General features: G+C 43.1%; 2 protein-coding genes and 1 pseudogene across 4 annotated transcripts in view; all 3 read right to left on the bottom strand.

Moving 5' to 3' along the window:
• The window catches only part of LOC310794898 (E3 ubiquitin-protein ligase TRIM35-like), a 571,381-nt pseudogene that overhangs the window by 546,743 nt on the left and 5,129 nt on the right, over positions 1 to 19,509 (bottom strand). The window lies entirely within an intron of this gene.
• Positions 1,828 to 9,369, bottom strand: LOC310794449 (uncharacterized protein; the record flags this gene model as incomplete). Its single annotated transcript, XM_083656446.1, has 2 exons — positions 1,828 to 2,105; positions 9,075 to 9,369. 2 exons carry the CDS (start codon positions 9,367 to 9,369, stop codon positions 1,828 to 1,830), a joined length of 573 nt encoding a protein of 190 aa, XP_083512572.1.
• On the bottom strand, positions 10,477 to 17,747 carry LOC310794738 (uncharacterized protein). Of its 2 annotated transcripts, none has more exons than XM_083656762.1 (3): positions 17,384 to 17,747; positions 15,103 to 15,953; positions 10,477 to 13,433 (listed from the first exon to the last, which is right to left on the bottom strand). In XM_083656762.1, exons 1-3 carry the CDS (start codon positions 17,652 to 17,654, stop codon positions 11,769 to 11,771), a joined length of 2,787 nt encoding a protein of 928 aa, XP_083512888.1. In that variant the 5' UTR covers positions 17,655 to 17,747; the 3' UTR covers positions 10,477 to 11,768. The 2 variants fall into 2 exon arrangements, with proteins under 2 accessions (XP_083512888.1, XP_083512889.1); XM_083656763.1 differs by having other exon boundaries at positions 15,220 to 15,953.

The raw sequence follows: 19,509 nt of genomic DNA, 5'->3' as shown, positions 1-19,509 counted from the left end.
CAGTGGTAGGGTACCAGTTCTTAACTGAGCACATAGGGACCTCTGTCCTCTTTTTAGATTTGACATTACCGTATATATGGTTCAGTAAAATAATCTTCTTTAATTTGGACATAATTTCTGAGCTTTGGTTTCTTCCAAATCTCCTCCATCCATTGTTCCTGAAACAGTTGTTGTTTGACTGTACTTACATTACACTGTAGAGTATTCATAAAATCATATGTAAATCACAAAATGAAAATATTGCAGACACCTCTCTTGACCAGGGATAACTGTGTGCTCTGTCCCAATTAAAGGTATTTTTGGTCACCCTATCCTCTGGCAACTGGACAACTACTGCAGACCAAGACATCAAGCTTAAGTAGAAAATGACCTCTGACCAACATAAAAACTGATGGTCAACGTCAAATGGCCAGACGGTTAGCCGGGTAAATCGCTTTGCTCTGCAGCTTTGTGCTGTCCGTTGTAAATGCAGCATATCACAAAACACACATGCAGAGAAGACGAACAAACAAAACAAGGCTGTGTTTTATATTAAAACACAGTGCATAACGGTATCTGCGTCAGTCGCGCTTATGTTGGAAACCTGCGGCGCCAGACTCTGACGGAAGGGAAGAGAGGCTGGCTAGCGAGACTACGCTTATGTTAACTAGCAAGCTAACGTTAGCTTGCTAGCTAACGTAACGTTAGCGGTTAGCCCGAACAGAGCCCGGTCTTAATGTTAACAGCCGATTAAGTTACCTCGTTTCCTTGCTTCTCAAAAGCTAAGCAATAGAACATTTACGTTATCTTACCGTTGCGACATTAGACTCTCCCTACTCTTGCCTCCATTCACATTGTCCTTTTTGTCTTGACAAAGTAAAGCAAGAGAGCGTGGTCAAAACGGCTTCTTCTTCTTTTTTGAGCTTCTTCTTCTTCTTTTTTTGAGCTTTATGGCGGTTGGCAAACATATGTATGTGCATTAATTTACCGCCACCTACTGGAGTTTCGGCAGTTGTCATTGGAGCATTGGAGGCTCTGATTGGAGGTAACGCAAGAACTTCCGCTGCGGAGGTCACGTGACTTCCTGTCAGTTGCGGAGGCGTGAGGTCCGCCCAGCAGCTGCAGCCAGACCCTTCTCTAAAAAAACCCAATTACATTTCAGTGTTGTTGGATACAGAATGGATACAGAATTTGGACACATGCCCTTGCACTTCAATTGGGAAATTGCATTACTTAAACCCAAATAGTGTATTTGTTTTTATGTGACGTCCACTCTCAACTAACATTTAAACCTCCCCTCCCCACTTTACTTTTATTCAGCCATTCCCAACCTGTGGACCGCTGAACCATTTCCATACATGACGATCTTCCTCATCTTTACCTCGGAGAAAAATCCTCCCTTTCTCTGCCTGCAGAAACTCCGCCCCCGCCAGCTGCAAGTCATTATTTCTTCATGGGCATACTTAAAATATAAAAATAAACAATAACAGCCGCCCTCGGAGCAGATTCCGCGTCTCGAGCAGAACTTTCACAGTTCCGTTGTGACGTAAAATGCGTCACAACGGAGCATTTTGCCAGAGGAGGAAATACAGTAAGAGCCATCCATGAGGAAAACAGAGAGAGAAGGTAAACACTGCCCATGTGCTTATATCACCGAGATTATAATGATACAAAGTGGGTGGATAATGGGTAAAGCCATCCTTTAAAAAAATGCATCAAAAGAACTTAAATTTCTATTCTTGCACAACATAATATAAATTCAAGCACTTTCAATGGCCCATGTCTATTTACGTCTATTTTCAAAAAATTTCAAGGGCTTGATTTTTTTCCTCACAAATTCACACACTTTCACCGATTTCCACGACCCGTGGGAACCCTGCTGTCAATGTTCTCACCAGTATCGGTGGGCTCGGCAGTGGCCACCCTGCCAGACTTGGTGGGGGTGGCAGGAGGTTTGGGGACGTTCTTTCCGGGCCATCCTCGTTTCCTTTTGACTGGTGGCGGGTCATCAGTGTTGGGGGCCTGGTCCAGCTCCTCCTCTTCCTGTAGCGGTGTCACAGCATCTTCCTCCCCCTCAACGAGTTCCACCTTGTCCTCATCCATCACAGCTTCAGCCTGATCCTCGTCTGAGATAGAGAGATTCACACAAAGTCTATCAGATGAAACTTAATGATCCAAAGTGGGAAACTGCGATGTTGCAGTCAATTTTAATAGGATATCATAAACTTGGACCACAACTTATGTTGGAAACCCCACGTTAAGTTTGTATGCTCTAAACTGTCGAGAAATATTGGTGTCCTAGGTAAAACTAAAAACATTCTGAACCTGAAATCACTGTACATGCTGTACTGCTCTCTTATTTTACCCATCCTGAATTATTGTGCGGAAGTCTGGGGGAATACCTATAAAAGTACCCTTCATACATTATGCACACTTCAAAAAGAAAGCAATAAGGATTGTTCATAAGGTAGGTTATTTGGAACACACTAACGCACTATTTATAAAGTCAAATGCATTGAAACTGATGGATTTGATTGATTCAAAAACCGCACTAATTATGTTCAAAGCGAGGAACAATCTACTTCCTGGTAATATTCAAAAAATGTTTGCAGACAGAGAAGGATGCTATGATTTAAGAGGTAAATATAATTTGAAACAGCCGTGTGTTCGCACTACTCTTAAGAGCATGTGTATTACATAGGGGTGTCACGATACACTCAGTTCACGATACGATACGTATCACGATACTGGGTTCACGATAACGATACGATACGATACGATTTTAACAATATTTTTTTAAACTTGAATAATGACAATATATGACTGGAAAAGTAGTATTTTATTTGAAATGCACAAATACAAAACATGCTGTTGTGGGAAATTGTTATTACAATAACAACTAGAAAAAACATGAGATTGGAGATAAGGCTTATCTTGAAATAGAATGAGTTACACCGTCACTTAGATTTACTTTGAACTAAAAGGTTTCTCAGCAGTATAAATTCTCATTATGCATCTTCAGTTTTTCTTCAAACTCAAACAAGACTTGCATCTTCAGTTTTTCCTGTCAAGTAAACAGTTTTGCCAGAAACTCAATTGAATGGTTTCTCTCCTGTAGCTATAACTTCTCATGTGTCTCTTCAGAGACTTGTTCAACTGAACTACTTTCCACACATTGAACTTCAACAAACAAAGACGTTTCTTAGTCTATTTTTTGAATTTTTTTTTTTTTTTTTTTTTTTTTTTTTTTTTTGCGATATGATATTTCATCTCAACGATACATATCGTGACGTTTTACTATCGCGAAATTTCGTGGGACGATATATTGTGACACCCCTAGTATTACAGTCTATGGGGTGACTCTTTGGAATAGACTGGATGACACGATCAAAGAAAGTTCTAATATCTCTATTTTCAAATCTACTTATATTAAATAATAATAAATATTTAATCAAGAAATACATTGAATCTTGAGTTACTCGGATTCTTGCTGTTTTTTGGCAATGTCCTTTTTTCTTCCTGGTAGAGTATTACTGTGTTATTGGTGGGTGTGTGTGCCTGGTCTGATGTGTATTCTGTACATTAATATACATATATGTATAAAAATTATTGTATGTGTAATTAAGTTATTATGCATATAATGTATAATATATGGTGTGCATGATGTATATTATATTGTAATATACATTATGTAAAGAATTGTTGTCAGTGTTGGGCGTAACTCATTACAAAAGTAACATATTACATGTAATATATTACTTTTAGCAGTAACTCAGTAATATAACTGTCTTATTACTTATAGGATTTCAGTAATATTATACCAGTTACTTTGTCAAGTAACTCAAGTTACAAATTGAGTTACATTTTATTAAATCAAAGCACATAATAAAGATACAATAATTTCCTAATCAAACTGTGTTTTTATGCAAATAACCACTATAGATGACAATAACAAAGGAAAATAATAACATTTAGAATTTTGGGTTGTTTACACTGACTTTAAGGCAGTTGAAATAATTATTCGGGATGGTTCGGCTGCTGCTGTTGTTTTGGTAAAAGTAATGCAAAAGTAGTGTAATAAATAACGAGTTACTCTACACATAAAGTAATATTGTAAAGTAACTTATTACTTTCAAATGAAAGTAACTAGTAATATGTAGTATATTACATTTTGAAAGTAACTTGCCCAACACTGATTGTTGTGTACATTGGATAAATTCCTAGATGCATTGGTTCAACACAAGTTAATATCAAAGCATTGGGTTATTGGGGTAATATTGGAATGTATTATTAGGAATAAGTATTGATAGGGATATGTGGGTGGATTTATGATATTGTGTGTGTATGGGTAAGTTTGTGTACGTTTGTGTATATACATACATATATATGTATGTATGTATGTATGTATGTGTATACATGTATACATGAGCGTGTGTGGAGGAGCGTGAGAGTTGGGATATGCATATATAGGGTAGTATGAATTTGTTTATGAATGATTTGGGGGCAGGACTCGATAAGCCTAGGCTTCTTCCTGCCCCTTTTCAAACAGTTCGCCTTTTTTATGTTTGAGTTTACGTATTTTCCTTTTGATGAAGTCTATTAGACTGTTATGTTTACTGTTTTTTTCACTTTATGTATTGTTTTAACTGTTTGAAATAAATCGTTTCAATCAATCAATCAATAATTTAGATCAGATGTTCCGAAACTTTTCAGATCAAGTACGGTACCAATATGTACCAAACCAAATTTCCCAAGTACCACTTCCCACTGAGGATACAATTTTTTTCCTCATAAAATAAAATTCACTGATTTAATCATGCAGTAGGATCAGAAAATAAATCACACACACACACACACACACACACACACAGAGTAGGATCTCGAATCTCCAAAACAGCCAGTCAGGCGCTGATGGCCACCTCCCCTCTGGTATGCACATGCATGAGCCGCAAGCGCAGCCGTACAGCAGTGCTCCTCGCCTCTCATGGCCGAGGCGAAAGCTTTGCCATGGGGATGAGAACAGTCTGACATAACGTAGCGTTAACGTTACTTTATTCTCGTCAGAAACCATATAGTCCATATAGGAAAATGATTTTCCTACAGCATATATGGATGTGTCTTGTAGCCTATTGCTGACACACTTTTTGTATCATATCATTATCTATGGACCTCTGCTAGTTCTATGTTTATTCTAGTAGAGCACACCTTTTCCTCTGACGTCAGGGCTCTGCCCCCTCCACGTCACTCCACGTTACCTGTGCCACGTATATTCTCTTATTAATACAGGTGCAGCGGCCGACGCCCTTCCATACAGCCTGATGAAAGCCAACGGTTGAAACGCGTTGCGTTTTTTGTTGCCCGTATCAATTACTTGTGAAGATGTACACTGTATGTTAACTCTGTGGAGTACGCAGGTACAATTACTTCTTATTAAATTTATTCATCTTTAAACTCTAAGCAGCTCATTTTTTTCGCTTTGATATTCTAGTTGCCTGCTGAGTTGCTTTGGTCCACACCTTTTTGTGCGTTCCTATTGATCTATTCACGTCAGAGGAAGCCAGGACTAAACAAAACGATATCAGAAATACACAGCAGGTCTGCCGTGTGACTTTTCCGGGTTTACTGTCCTGCGTGGGGGGGGGGTACAGACGGAGGTAGGGGAGGAATTTCGAGGTTTGACTGACAGATTGGGGGCGAATGGTGTTACGAGAATTATTCACAAGCTCGTTTTAATGCTTTTCCATTGGTTGCATTTGGTAAAACCCACACAGAGACGTGAAGGGTGACGAATGGCATTGATTCATGACAAAAAATAAAAATCTGAAAAAATTGATATTTGGGGTCCTGACAGCGACGATATATATATATATATATATATTGTAGCGTTCCAGGTAATCCAGGTATTACCTGTAATGTGATGTACAATAGAAGTGTCTAGAGTGCACCTAGGAACTAATGTGTGTGGGTGTGTTCCTAGGGGAAACGGGGTATATAGAGCCAGCGGCCGTGGGCCGGATGTCAGTCTAGCTATGGAGCGAGCTGAGACGGTTGCTGTGTGTAGAGCTAGCTGTGTGAAGCTAGCTGCTAGGAGCTGATCGAGCCTGTGAATAAAGAACCTGTACCAACTACAACTCTCCGTTCCTTGGCGTATCAGCGATATGCTACATTGGTGTCAGCAAGTGAAGCGGTAGCGCCTCTGATTCGGTCGAGAGGGGAGAGAGTGACGAGGAACGGCGGAGAAAAGTTGGAGATCAAAGGCTCGAGCGACCTAGCGGTAGCAAGCTAGCTGTGTGAGCTAGCTGCTACGAGCGCCACGTGTGATGGTGCGCTTAGAAGAATGCCTGTCGGCGAACGGGAGAAAAGAAGAGCTGACGACGGGGATCAGCTCGGTGCTGGCGGGCATGGAAGCCCGCTTGATGCAGGAGATCAGACGGCTGTTGGAGGCGACACCAGCCTGGGCAGAGGGGCTTATGGAGCTGCTACGAGAGGTCGCGCAGCACGGAGAGAAGCGGACGGAGGAGCCGCAAAGACTGTGTTGGACCTGTGGAGAACCGGGCCACGTGGCGAGGTGGTGCCGAGACGGTTCGGGGAGACGGACCGGGCATGCGGAGCAAAGGTACTGGGGACAGCAGGGAGCCTGCTGGGCATGCGGTGGATCGGGACACATAGCTAGAGAGTGTCGAGAAGCTGTCGGGGACTGGAAGACAGCGAGAGAGGAGAGACGTGCAGGCCGCGGACAGGTGAGGCTTTGTTGGACTTGCCAGTCGCCTGAACATTTAGCTAGAGACTGCACTAAGAGTGCGAACGCTGGAAGAGACACACAGCCGGGGGAGCAGCCGGAGCAACAGCCAGAGGAGCAGCGGAGTAGCGGAGCAGTGAACAGCCAGAGGGAAGCGGGAGACATCACCTGCAATGCTGTGGCAGTCGGGGAAGCGACACTCGAGCCTGCGGGTGAGCCTGGGGGGTTACCGCCGGGGGAACCGGCCCAGCCTAACCGCTACACACCCCCCACGGTTGCCACAGCCGAGGTGGAGATTGACGCCGGTGGTGTTTGCCCTGCTGCCCTCAACACGCCGCCCCCTGGGGGAGCGGGACGGGAGGACGAGCAAGTGCAAGACCGGGAGGATGAGAACGTGACTATGGAGGATGTCGATCTGGAGGAGTGGATACGCAGACAGGCGGAGGACGCTAGCGTTGGACCGGTGCGCAGGTGGGTGGCGGCCGGATGCCGGCCTCGCCTGGAGGAGATGTGCATGTGTTCAAGTACCACGAAGGAACTGTGGGAGTTGTTTCCGGACCTGAGGGTGAGGGAGTCGGGGATTCTGGGGTTGGATGGGCGCGGGAAGAGTGGCAGCGTCGTGGTGGTGCCCAGCTGCCTGCGGGGACTGGCGCTACGGGGGGGCGCACAGGGGCCGCAGGGGTCAGGGGCATCGAGGGCCTGAAGAAACACTCAGCCGCCTTTGTCGAGTTTTCTACTGGGTACAGATGAAGGGAGACGTAGAGGACTACTGCCTTAGCTGTGTCGAATGTAATGTGCTTCAGGTGGGACAGAAGCTTTGAAAGGGGGGATGGAAATGATGGTGGTTTAAATGAATGGGAAAAGAGAGAAGAAAAGAGAAATAAGGTAAATGTTGGGGTTATTGTCGAACTGAAATGATATGTGGGTTGAATTGAAAATGAGTGTAAAGAAAAGAAGGGGAAAACGTAAATGGGTTTGAGTTACCGGTAAATTGAAATGTGTGTAAAAAGAGAATTGAAATGTGGGTTGAATTTAAAGGAATGGGAAAAGAGGGAAGGAAGGAAAAGAGATGCAAATAATGATGGTGGAACGAAAATTAAGAAGTGGTGAAATAAGAAGAGACAAATTGGGGGAATACAAAAAGTGTTGGTGATGAAAATGTGTTTTGGTACAGGGGGATATGTGTGGGTTGTGGGTGTCAACGTGGGCGTTGACTAATGTTGGGTGAGGAGTATGTAGCGTTCCAGGTAATCCAGGTATTACCTGTAATGTGATGTACAATAGAAGTGTCTAGAGTGCACCTAGGAACTAATGTGTGTGGGTGTGTTCCTAGGGGAAACGGGGTATATAGAGCCAGCGGCCGTGGGCCGGATGTCAGTCTAGCTATGGAGCGAGCTGAGACGGTTGCTGTGTGTAGAGCTAGCTGTGTGAAGCTAGCTGCTAGGAGCTGATCGAGCCTGTGAATAAAGAACCTGTACCAACTACAACTCTCCGTTCCTTGGCGTATCAGCGATATGCTACAATATTATATATATCCGTTTGTGAAGTTCTGGGTCAATGTCGATGTTTAAAATAACAGGCTGTTTGTTGCTCTTACCATTTGCCAAGCTGGATTTTTTAATTGGGTGATTGCCCTAATTACCTAATGATATGATGTCATCAGTGATGATGTCATCAGTGATGTCATGCTTCCTGGCTGAGGCTATTAAGTGCAGTGATGATGTCATCAGTGATGATGTCATGTTCCAGACCAGAGCTCCCAGGAGGGTCCTCACGGCCGTCACGGGTCCACTAGTATAGACTATAGTAGATGAGAACCACAGGGATGACATATTTTTGTAGTCGGACTCGGAAGGCGGAAGTCCCGGACATGTTGGATCTTCAGGGGAAAAGTGAATGGGGTTTTATGGGGATTTGGCTAAAAATGCATAAAATAAGGTATGTAGTTAAAAGTTTATGGGAGTGTTCATTTGTGTTCAGCAGGAAGATCTTCATTTTTATTCTTCACAAACGAATCACTTTTATGACTTTTGAAGCGTTTTCTGAATATCACGTTATAAAAACGCAATTACATTTCAAAAGTCATAAAAGTGACTCACGTTTGTAAAGATTGTCCTGCTGAACAAACACAAATTACCACTCCCATATACTTTTGTTAACCACAGACCTTATTGTATGCATTTAAACCGAATCCCCATTCTAAAACCCCATTCACTTTTCCTCTGAATATCCTACATGGCTCGCCTGGAAACCAAGCAAGAGCAGCTGAGTGCCGGGAGGAGGACGGGTCATGCCTTCGCCATCCTGGGGGGAAAGTATTGTCTGGTCTATCTGGACGGACTAACCTGGGACTAACCTGCTCTGTGCAACCTCACTTTGGGTTTCGACAGGACATCGATCAGCTTCCTCTGGCGGCGGATCTCCTGCTCTGAGCGCTGGACTTTGTCTTCGTACTCCGCCACGGTTTTCTCAATCAGCCCGAAAATCTCCTTTGCAGCCGCAGTTAGCCGCTCGGCGAGCAGCGCCCTCAGCTCCTCCGGCGCGATTTCAGACCTTTCTTTTCCCTTTTCCACCACCAGCATCAGAAAGTCAGCAGCGGCACGGATCCGCTCCAGTACACACACACTCAGCAGCTGCATGGCCAAGCACATGTTACTCCTTTCTGCTCCAGCACTTAGAATTCCGCCGAACAAACTCAACACAGCACAGCAGAGCACTATATTTCAATATTTGTAGAGCAAGCGCCACAGGAAATAGAGCCGCTGACTGACTTCCGGGTCAACATCAAGGAGTAAACTTTTTTATTTATTTATTTTTACTAAAGAGTACAAAAATTAAAATATGCAGTACTTCACAGTATAAAAATAGCATACAATAAATAAGAAGGAACGGAAAAAATAATAAGTGGGGAAAAAGTGAAGCAAAGAAATCTCTTGACAAACTGAAATAATTAACACCTTCGGGGTGTTGAGTGAAGTGGAGAGCAGAGCGCGCCTCCTGCCGGCCTGGAGGGGTACGAGAAGAGTCAACTTTAGAGTCGCACAGAAATTGACTACACTGAAATGAATCTCTCGAGAGAGACGACTTACATTTGTTTAACCGATGGGTTCCCAGATTGCACTGAATTGAACAATGACCTTTTCGCAATTTTACATTCAACATATTCCAATACAAGGGGGCGGGGCCCCCATAAATCCCACTGATGAAATCCACTGTGACATCAGTGATGTCATAAATCCCACTGTGACATCATCAGTGATGTCATAAACTGGTAGTGTATATCAAAGTTATCTGTTTGGAAGATTACTTTATTGTAGTTCATTGTCCATCCTCAATGTGTCTTGGGTGCATTTACACCTGTACTTTCATGTGGTCGAGCACTGCAATCTGATCACCCAAAACACATGCTAATTAGCATTTTTCACCTCTGCCATTTTGTGTCTAAAAGGCAGGAAGTAAAACAGGTGCAAGCAAAACATTAACGAGGGCCCCAGCACTGGAACACCTACATGGATTGGAAGTTGGAAACCATCATTAATGTTTGCTTGCACCTGTTTTACCTCCTGCCTTTTAGACACAAAATGGCTGCTGGTGGAAAAAGGCCCATGCCAGGTGTAAATGGGGTCAGTAGTGTATAATGTGCTATTCAACCCGGTACATATCGGAGTAAAACACGTTTTCCCTTTACCATCAAAATCCACAATCTTGCCAGCAGGGGAAAAAATCGGACAAATCTTTGATTAACTTGACCATTCCACATTTTATTAGCTACCCGTAATCAAATTAAATCAAATGACAGAAACGATAAAACAAACGTGATCTGAAATGTCACACACAACTCATTTTAGCTAGCATATCAAGCTAAATCTATACAATTTCCTAGTACAGAAGGTACATTTTTTGCACAAACAGTACAATAAACCATTTTTTTCAGTTGTTTTTAAACAAACAGAATGTAAATAATCAAATAAACTGCAAACAAAAGTGTATAAACAATTCAAAAAACATTTTTACAGTCTAACAAATAACCATACTTACAATTTAACCAGTTTTCATACAGAAAATTAGAGCATAAACAATTGAATGTTCACAACGGTGTGAGATTAACAGAAATTTGCAGTAAAGCCTGTCCAAAGCAATGGTTCCATACAACTTTAGACAGATAGATTTGACAAAAATCTTAATGTTATAATGTTGTCTTCTGGGGACCAACACACCATTGCGGTGTATGTAAAACAAGCCTATTGATCTTAAGGCTCATTATGAAAGACTTTGGATTCTTTGTTCAAATTATTAAAACTAGAATCTTCGCCAACCTACTGTAGATGCCCAGGAGATTTTTTGTTACACTCTTACAATTCTTCTTAGCATTAATTTAGTTTTTACATTAGCTTGAAAACAATGAAATCCTGGTGTATTCTTTTTTTTTACATTTGTCTAGCAGTGTTTCCCAAACTTTTTTCTGGAGACCCACTTTTTAAAAACATTACTAACCATCACGACCCAATTCACAATAGGCCTGATCTATAAATTGTGATAAGAGGGAGTTTGTGAATAAATAAACGTTCCTGACCATTTTTACTGCCATCACCTTATATTTATCTTGAATACGTAAACCAGCCATTTCAAAGAGATATACATTTGGTAAATCATAACTGTTTTGTCAAATACTTTACAGTATTTGACAATTTATAGTTAACAGGCTGTCTCGTTGTTTTTATTTCCTCTCAGTAAAACAATATACAAATAAGACTATGGAAGACATTTGGCGAACCAAATAAAAGCTCCTGCGACCCACCTGTGGCTCCCGACCCAGTCTTTGGGAAACACTGGTCTGGGCAGACATACACGGATGACATAATGTTCCTATGTTTGCATGCGCTTTATTTCATGTCCCCAGTCAGTGCGACTTCCCCCCTACCCAGTAAGCACACATCAAACACCATGTAAAGACATAGGCCATCATAGAAATACAATACTAATAAATGAAATTAATGATATGTAAAATTGAATTCAATATAAAAAAGGGGATTTTTTTCCAATTTGCCATTCACACATCGTCTTTATGTACATTTTTCACATGCTTCTTTAAGTGACCTGACTGTGTGAATTTCTTCGGGCAGTGGGGGCAGGAATGGGGTTTCTCCCCCGTGTGGATATACGTGTGCCGTTTCATATTGTTCTGATCCAGAAAGCCTTTACCGCAGAACGGGCACCAGTGCCTCTTCTCCCCGTTGTGCCAGCGCAAATGCTTATTCAGGTCCATTCGCCTCTTGAATCGCCTTTTGCAGAGGTCGCAGGGGTACGGCTTCTCGCCGGTGTGGACGCGTATGTGCGACTCCACCTCGCTCTTCGAGAAGAACCTCTTGTTGCAGATCTGACAGACAAAGGGTTTCACTCTGCTGTGCACCATCTGGAGGTGTCTGGTGAGACCGAAGCTGTACACGAAGCCCTTGCCGCACTGCGGACACATATGGATTCTCCCGTTGCGGTGCACCCTGCCGTGCAGACTGAGCGACCGCCAGTCCGAGAAGTATTTGCCGCACGACACGCACGCGAAAGGCCGACGACTCGTGTGGAGGCTGACGTGGCTCTCGAGCTCTTCCGGGCCGCTGAGGATGCGGCCGCACTCCCCGCACTGGTTCTTGAGCAGACGCCTACCGATGACGGATAACGGTTGTAATGGCGATACGATAGGCGGCGCGTGGACGGGTATGGGGTGAAGAGGGACACTTGGGGGGTAGACGGCTGTCCGAGGCGAGGAGGGGGGGCTTTTAGAAGCAGATTTATGCCGCGCTGTCTGGGATCGATTTGGCGGGGTCGTATACATTTGATATGGCGCCGTTACTATGTAAGGGCTGGGAGTTTGGGATCCCCGCTGCGGAGTTGCGTGGGCCTGCGCCTTTGTCTTTTTCGGTCCAACACCATCGTTAGCTAACCTGAGCCACCGAGGGCTGAGTTCACTAGTCGCGGGTTTAGGACCAGCACCATCTTTAGTCAATCTAGACCTCCTAGGACCGACGGAAGTGGGTTCACTTGTGGTCTTTTTAGATAATCTAGGCCTTATAGATCTGACAGAAGTGGGTTCATCGGCAGTCTTTTTAGGACTAGCACCATCTTTAGTTAATCTAGATCTCCTAGGATTGATGGAAGTGGGATTACGGGTCACTTTTTCAGGGCTTGCAATTTTAGCCAATTTGGGTTTAGGGCTAACACCAGTTTTAGATAATCTAGGCCTTTTAAGACTGACAGAAGTGGGTCTACCAACAGTCTTTTTAGGGCTAGCATCATCCTTAGTGAATCTAGACCTCCGAGGACTGATGGACGTGGGTTCACTTGCAGTCTTTTTTGGGCTAACACCATCTTTAGATGATCTGGATCTCCTAGGACTGATGGACGTGGGATTGAGGGTAATCTTTTCAGGAGTTGCAACACATTTAGCCAATTTGGGCTTGTTAAGACCGATCACAATGGGTTCCCGTGTCGTCTTTTTGTGCGTCGCACTGTCTTTGGCCGATCTATGTTTTTCAGCGCTGACAGGGGTAGGTTCTGGTCCTGTGAACGGTTCTGGATTTGATTCGGTTTTGCTGGACTTCAAGCAGGCTCTGGGGTGACTTCGGAGTCGGGCCACTATGGAATCCTTTTTGAGCTGTTTCACATCGGTGCTGTTCTCTCCATGAGCAGTTGTGTTATCCACAGCATCGCTGGAGAGGGCCTAAAAACACAAACACAAATATATTTAGCATAGCAACAAAAAATCGCATTGCAGAGGCATCACATTGCATTTTACATGACCTCAATTTAAATATGAAAACATGAAGAGATTGAGTTGCAATTGGATAACACCCTATATTTCATGCATAACTGACATTTACCTTTTGTCGGACATCAACTACAGGTGAGACTGCCAGCTGTGCCAAGAACTGGGTTTTAGTCATCTGTAAATGAGGGTCAGATGTTGTGTCTTTTAGGGTGATGGAGGTCAGCATTTTGGGGGCAGCTGATGGTTTCTCTTGTGTAATAGCGGCGTCGTTTGGTAGCACAGACGCGCGCACATATCTGCCGAGAGGCACCTCTTTCAAATCGGAGCTAGTTTCTCTACATAGAATTGGCATCTCAGAAACTGTGGCATTTTCCGCTGCAGAATATACAGCTGAATGCTCAGTCCTGTCGATGGCTGCTGCCGATTTCTCTCGGACTGCCGCTGACACCTGTGGAGGTGCAGATGGCTGCAGGACTGCCGCTGACACCTGTGGAGGTGCAGATGGCTGCAGGACTGCCGCTGACACCTGTGGAGGTGCAGATGGCTGCAGGACTGCCGCTGACACCTGTGGAGGTGCAGATGGCTGCACACACTTGGTGATAGAGGAGTCTTTCAAACCGGAACACGTTTCGGAGGATGATGATGTGGAGATCTTAGAATCGGGCGCAACGTCCTTTGCGGATGCAGCCGAAATTGACTGAGTAGATTTGACCGCCAATGATGGTGTCTCTTGAACAGCATTTGGTTCTTTTGACACTGCAGAGGCTTGTGTAGGCATGGTGGTGGTGATTGGTATTGATTTTAAACAAGGGGGGATTTTAGTGGCTAATGGTGACCTCTCAGAAAGTGGGATTATTTCTTTTGTAACTGCTTGTGACAGCTGAGTTGATGCCGATGGTTTCTCTACGACTACTGCCGATTTCTCTTGGAAATCAGGAGGTCCCTTTGGAGGCCCAGCGGTTTGCACAAGCACAGGTGAATCTGACTGTTTCAAATTGGAACAGGTTTCTGTAGATACAGTTATCACCGTAGAAACCGTGGCAGTTTTAACACTTGACTGCGCTGACAAGGAAACCGACCGTGCCCGTGACACTGCAACAGGCGTTTCTGGGGACTGCTGCCGTCTTGTCACTAAAACTACTTGTGGGGCTACGGTGGACTGCTGTCGCCTTGGTAGCACAGCTGAGACCTGTCTTGGCACTACTATTGATATTTTCGTCATTGATTGCTGATCAGTTGAGCTGGCAGTTGTCTGTGAAGTGACAACAGACAGTGGTTGCCTGGGTGTAACAACTATTGTTGTCAGAGGAACAGAGGAAAGGGAAGTGGTTCCCCCAGCTGCAGAAGCTGCTGGTAAAATATCCTTTTGTGCGGCTACAACTGTTGACACAACAGTAGAAAGCTGTGTTGGGGAGGGAGCAGCTATTGATTGGGGAGTAAATGGGGACATTGATCTTTGCGTGATGATTATTTTCGGACAGGTGGCGTTACCCAACTGTTTACTTGGTGCCACCACTGTTATTAAAGGTTGGCGTGGAGGAGGTGGTGTTATTATTAAAGGTTCCTTTGCAGAGGAGGGCCCTCTGATTGAAGATAGTGTCGAAACAGGCAGACAACTAACCTTGATCTTCTGCAGATCTCTTGGTGAGGTGTTTACAACCTCCTGGACTGAGGCAATGTTAATGGATGGCAATGAAGTAAATTCTCGTATGGGCAGCTGAGATGTAGTGTGTCTTGCCTTGTCTGATGGTTGTCCTGCTTCTGAGAAAGGGTGAGAAGAACGGACCTCAACCTCCTCCACTCCTATTGAACAGGAGATGACTCCTTCCTGGTCTGTGGGATCATCATTAGTTGGAGAGTGAACTTGTTCTTCCACTGGCTGAGCGTGGCAGATTTTCGCTCTCTTTGGCGGCCGTCCTCTTCTACGGCGTACTGACAAATCAGGCTGGGAACTAGCCGCAGTTTCTGCCTTGCTAACTGCTAATTCTGGAGAAGCTCTGTCGTTTGTGATCGGCGCTGCCTCGGACAACTGTTCGTTTGTAGAGGGCACATCTACATGTGGTCGCAAAGCATCATAACATTGTTTGTTTAGTGATGTTTCACTCTCGCGTTGAAGTCGCCGGGCAATTTTGGATTGTTGCTCTTTTTCCGGAAGCTGGACCGTTGACTGTTGCTGTGCAACTAACAACGGTTGTTCTACAAGTGTTGTAACTTCTGCTTGGGTTGTTGTTTCTGTTATCGGCTGATTAACTTCAGGCTGTTCTTCCAGGTCCTCCTTTAGGCCTACTGCAGGGAGCGTGATGATTGGTATCTGCCCTGGTTCAGATGCTTGGCTCTGGGCTCGTCCCAGCCCACTGTTCCCTGCCAAACGGGGTGTCTCCAGGGCCACTGGGGTCACTGCATCTTTCTGAAGCAAGGTCAGTCCCGCATCTGAAGGTGGCTCCACCCGTGTGGTTTGCAGCGGATCAGTGTCTGTTAAAGGTAAACAAACAGCTGATTAAGACTTTAGGTCCCGAAATTTTTTCTTTTTCTTGTTTTGGTTCGTCAGTGGAAAAGTCTATGGGGTTTTAGAATGGGAAATGCATCAATAAGGTATGTGACAAAAGTTTATGGGAGCGCGAATTTGGGTTCAGCAGGATAATCTTCACAAACGTTAATAACTTTTATGCCTTTTGAAGTAAAAATCACGTTAAATAAAACGCATTTACGTTCCAAAAGTCATAAAAGTTAAAATTTAAGTTTGTTAAGATTATTAGATTAGATTAGATTTATTTCGAACATGGTGAAAACAAAAACAAAACAAAGATAAAAAAAAATAAAGGAAATATAGGCAAGAAGTGCCAAACAATCACAGTCAATTGGAATTCACAGCATACAATATACAGCAAATTCACAATCAATTTACATTTATTAATCATGCCCGAAAAGGAGTAGGAAGAAGTTAATACCCCCTGTCCTACCCCGTTTTATATCTATAGGCTTTATATGACAGCATTATACTGTAATAACACGTTATACTACTGTATTAATATATAAGAGATGTGTACATACTCACATTATATCCATAATAATATCACATACTATAGAGTTGTGCCTAGTACATTTGTAGCATACCATGTACACATATTAAAACACTTGCGTGTTTATACGCTCACACACACACACACACACACACACACACACACACACACACACACACACACACACACACAGTGTGTATCCTGCTGAACTCAAATTTGCGCTCCCATAAACGTTTGTTAACCACAGAGTTATTTTATGCATTTAAGTGAAATCCCCATTCTAAAACCCCATTCACATTTCCCCTGACGAACCCGGAAGTATAGTTCCGGACTCATTCCTGCGGTGCTCCGACAACATACACGTAGGGGTCCGAGCAAAAAGGGGAATATGTTATTTTCACTACCATACCTTCCATAAGTAACACAATGACAGAATGTATGTCTATTTCGGTCATGGGTTTCATACACTTTCTGCAATAAAATATCTATAAGCAAAAACAATCTTATCAGATGGGGGACCTTGGGACAGTTTAGGCTTATTTCTTGCTGTGACAAAGTTTGAGAACCACTGCGGTATACTCCGTCTTTAATGTAGAATACAGGGATGCAAACTCATGGAGAGTGAAAAAGGTGACAGACCACCTAAAGGTGACTAGTTTGCATTCCTGATAGTATAATTTGGCCTTTAGGCTCACTAGCCGTTTAATCTGCATAGCAGCTGGCATATATTGGCCTACTATTGTATTCTAGCTAGCTGACCTGCTATAACAACATCACAACACATATAGGACAACACAGGCCAGTAAAAATGGCGGTTAACGCGAGTGGCGTGCTAGTAGCTAGCTAACAATTAGCACGCTAACGTTAAGACAACTTACTCACCACATTGAACGGCCGTGTCCCGTATGTCAGAAGCGGTGCTCGGCCCCGGTTCGAGTTCGCGTTCCTTATTGTTAGTAGTCGATTTGTTTTTCTCCTTCTCTAATTCGTTGCATTTAGATCGCAGCTCCTCATTCTCCTTCTTGATCTGGGATACTTCTGCCTTCAGATCATCGACCATAGTTTCGAAAAGTTTCGTTGTCTCTGCGACTGCAGTTTTGAGCATGCTGTCCATAACGTTGGCGTAAAGCGCCTGAAAAACGTCCCCCGACATGTTGATATGGTTTATCCAATCTGCGTGTTCCGAAATAAGTCTAGTTTCTTTCTGGGTTCTCGTCAGTCGACTTGAGCTATTAGTAGCCTCTGATACAGTCCTCAATATGGCTTCTTCTTCATGGTCATGGACGCGGTTCTTTTTAGTGCTTTAGGTGACGTCACTAGTCACGTGGTTCAGTTCAGCCAAAGACGATGGGATTTCAAGCAAGATCTGATTAATGGTTCACGTTCAGCCCTCTGGTTCAGATGGTTCAGATGTATTCAGACCAGACTAGTGGGGGAGGGAGGCAAATGTGCATACCAGACATCAAAAAGAGGTGGCAGAATGAATGGAACAAATAAATTAAACACACACACACACACACACACACACACACACACACACACACACACACACACACACACACTATATATAACTATATATAACTATATATAACTATATATATATATATATATATATATATATATAGCCTATATATATATATATATATATATATATATATATATATATATATATATATATATATATATATATATATATATATATATATATATATATATTTAAGGCGAATATATATATATATATATATATATATATATATATATATATATATATATATATATATATATATATATATATATATATATACATATATATATATATATATATATGGGGATATGCAGATATGCCATCTAGTGAGGAAAGGCAGGACCACACCCCCTCCTACACTTTTTCCTCTTTCACCACCCTCCCTCCCCTTATGCATGGATCAGAAGCAGGGATCATGGAGTACATTTATTGTTGCCCTACCTTTTGAAAATGTATTGTTGCCCTTTTGTATAATTAATGCTTTTTCTATATATATTGTTGTTCATGGCCTAATACTTGTATTGATATTGATTGAGCCTTTTGATATTATGAATGAGAGGTAACCATTGCTAATTTGTATGAAGATTTGAATTTATTACCAGTGGCTCCTGGTAGCCCTCTGTCAGCTGCTGCCTATTCCACTGATTACAGGTGCAGCCTATAAAAACATTGTGCTGATATGAGCCTGATGAAGCCTGAGCGGCGAAACGCGTTGCTTTTTTAGAGAATAAATCAACTTAAAAATTTAAACTGAAACTTCTTCCTTTTTACTATGGACTTCCTTCCTGACACCACCGGCACCAATGTGAAGATCTGAGCTGTGCAGGGCAATCTACCTTTATATATATATATATATATATATATATATATATATATATATATATATATATATATATATATATATATATATATATATACACACACACACACACACACACACACACACACACACACACACACACACACACACACACACACACACACACACACACACACACACACAGATATATACACACACACACACACACACACACACACACACACACACACACACACACACACACACACACACACACACACACACATATATACAGATACACACACACACACACACACACACACACACATATACATATACATACATACTATCGAGGAGAGGCAGAGACAATGGTGCAACCTATCTATGGGTGCAACCTTGGTGCAACCATGGGGGGTGCAACTCGCCATTGAAATGAAAAGATTGTCGAAGGTCACGACCCGGAAGTTCCCAATTTCGTGACAGAGCGGGCCGGACTCGAGTCGCGCATGTGCAAACCGATCCACCATCCATCCATGGTTCCATTGTTTACCTTTCAAAAGTCTAGTTTACATACATGCTGCAGCAGACGGTAGTCTACACAAAGCTTTTTAAGTTAGCATAGATAGCTGCTGACAGACAGTTTGTTATTGAGGTCTAAAGTATTCGACGTCTACAGTCTAGAAG

The sequence above is a fragment of the Poromitra crassiceps genome (genome assembly GCF_964638095.1).
Source record: "Poromitra crassiceps genome assembly, chromosome: 20".
Classification (NCBI taxonomy): Eukaryota; Metazoa; Chordata; class Actinopteri; order Beryciformes; family Melamphaidae; genus Poromitra; species Poromitra crassiceps.
This window is presented reverse-complemented; position numbering and strand designations above follow the sequence as displayed.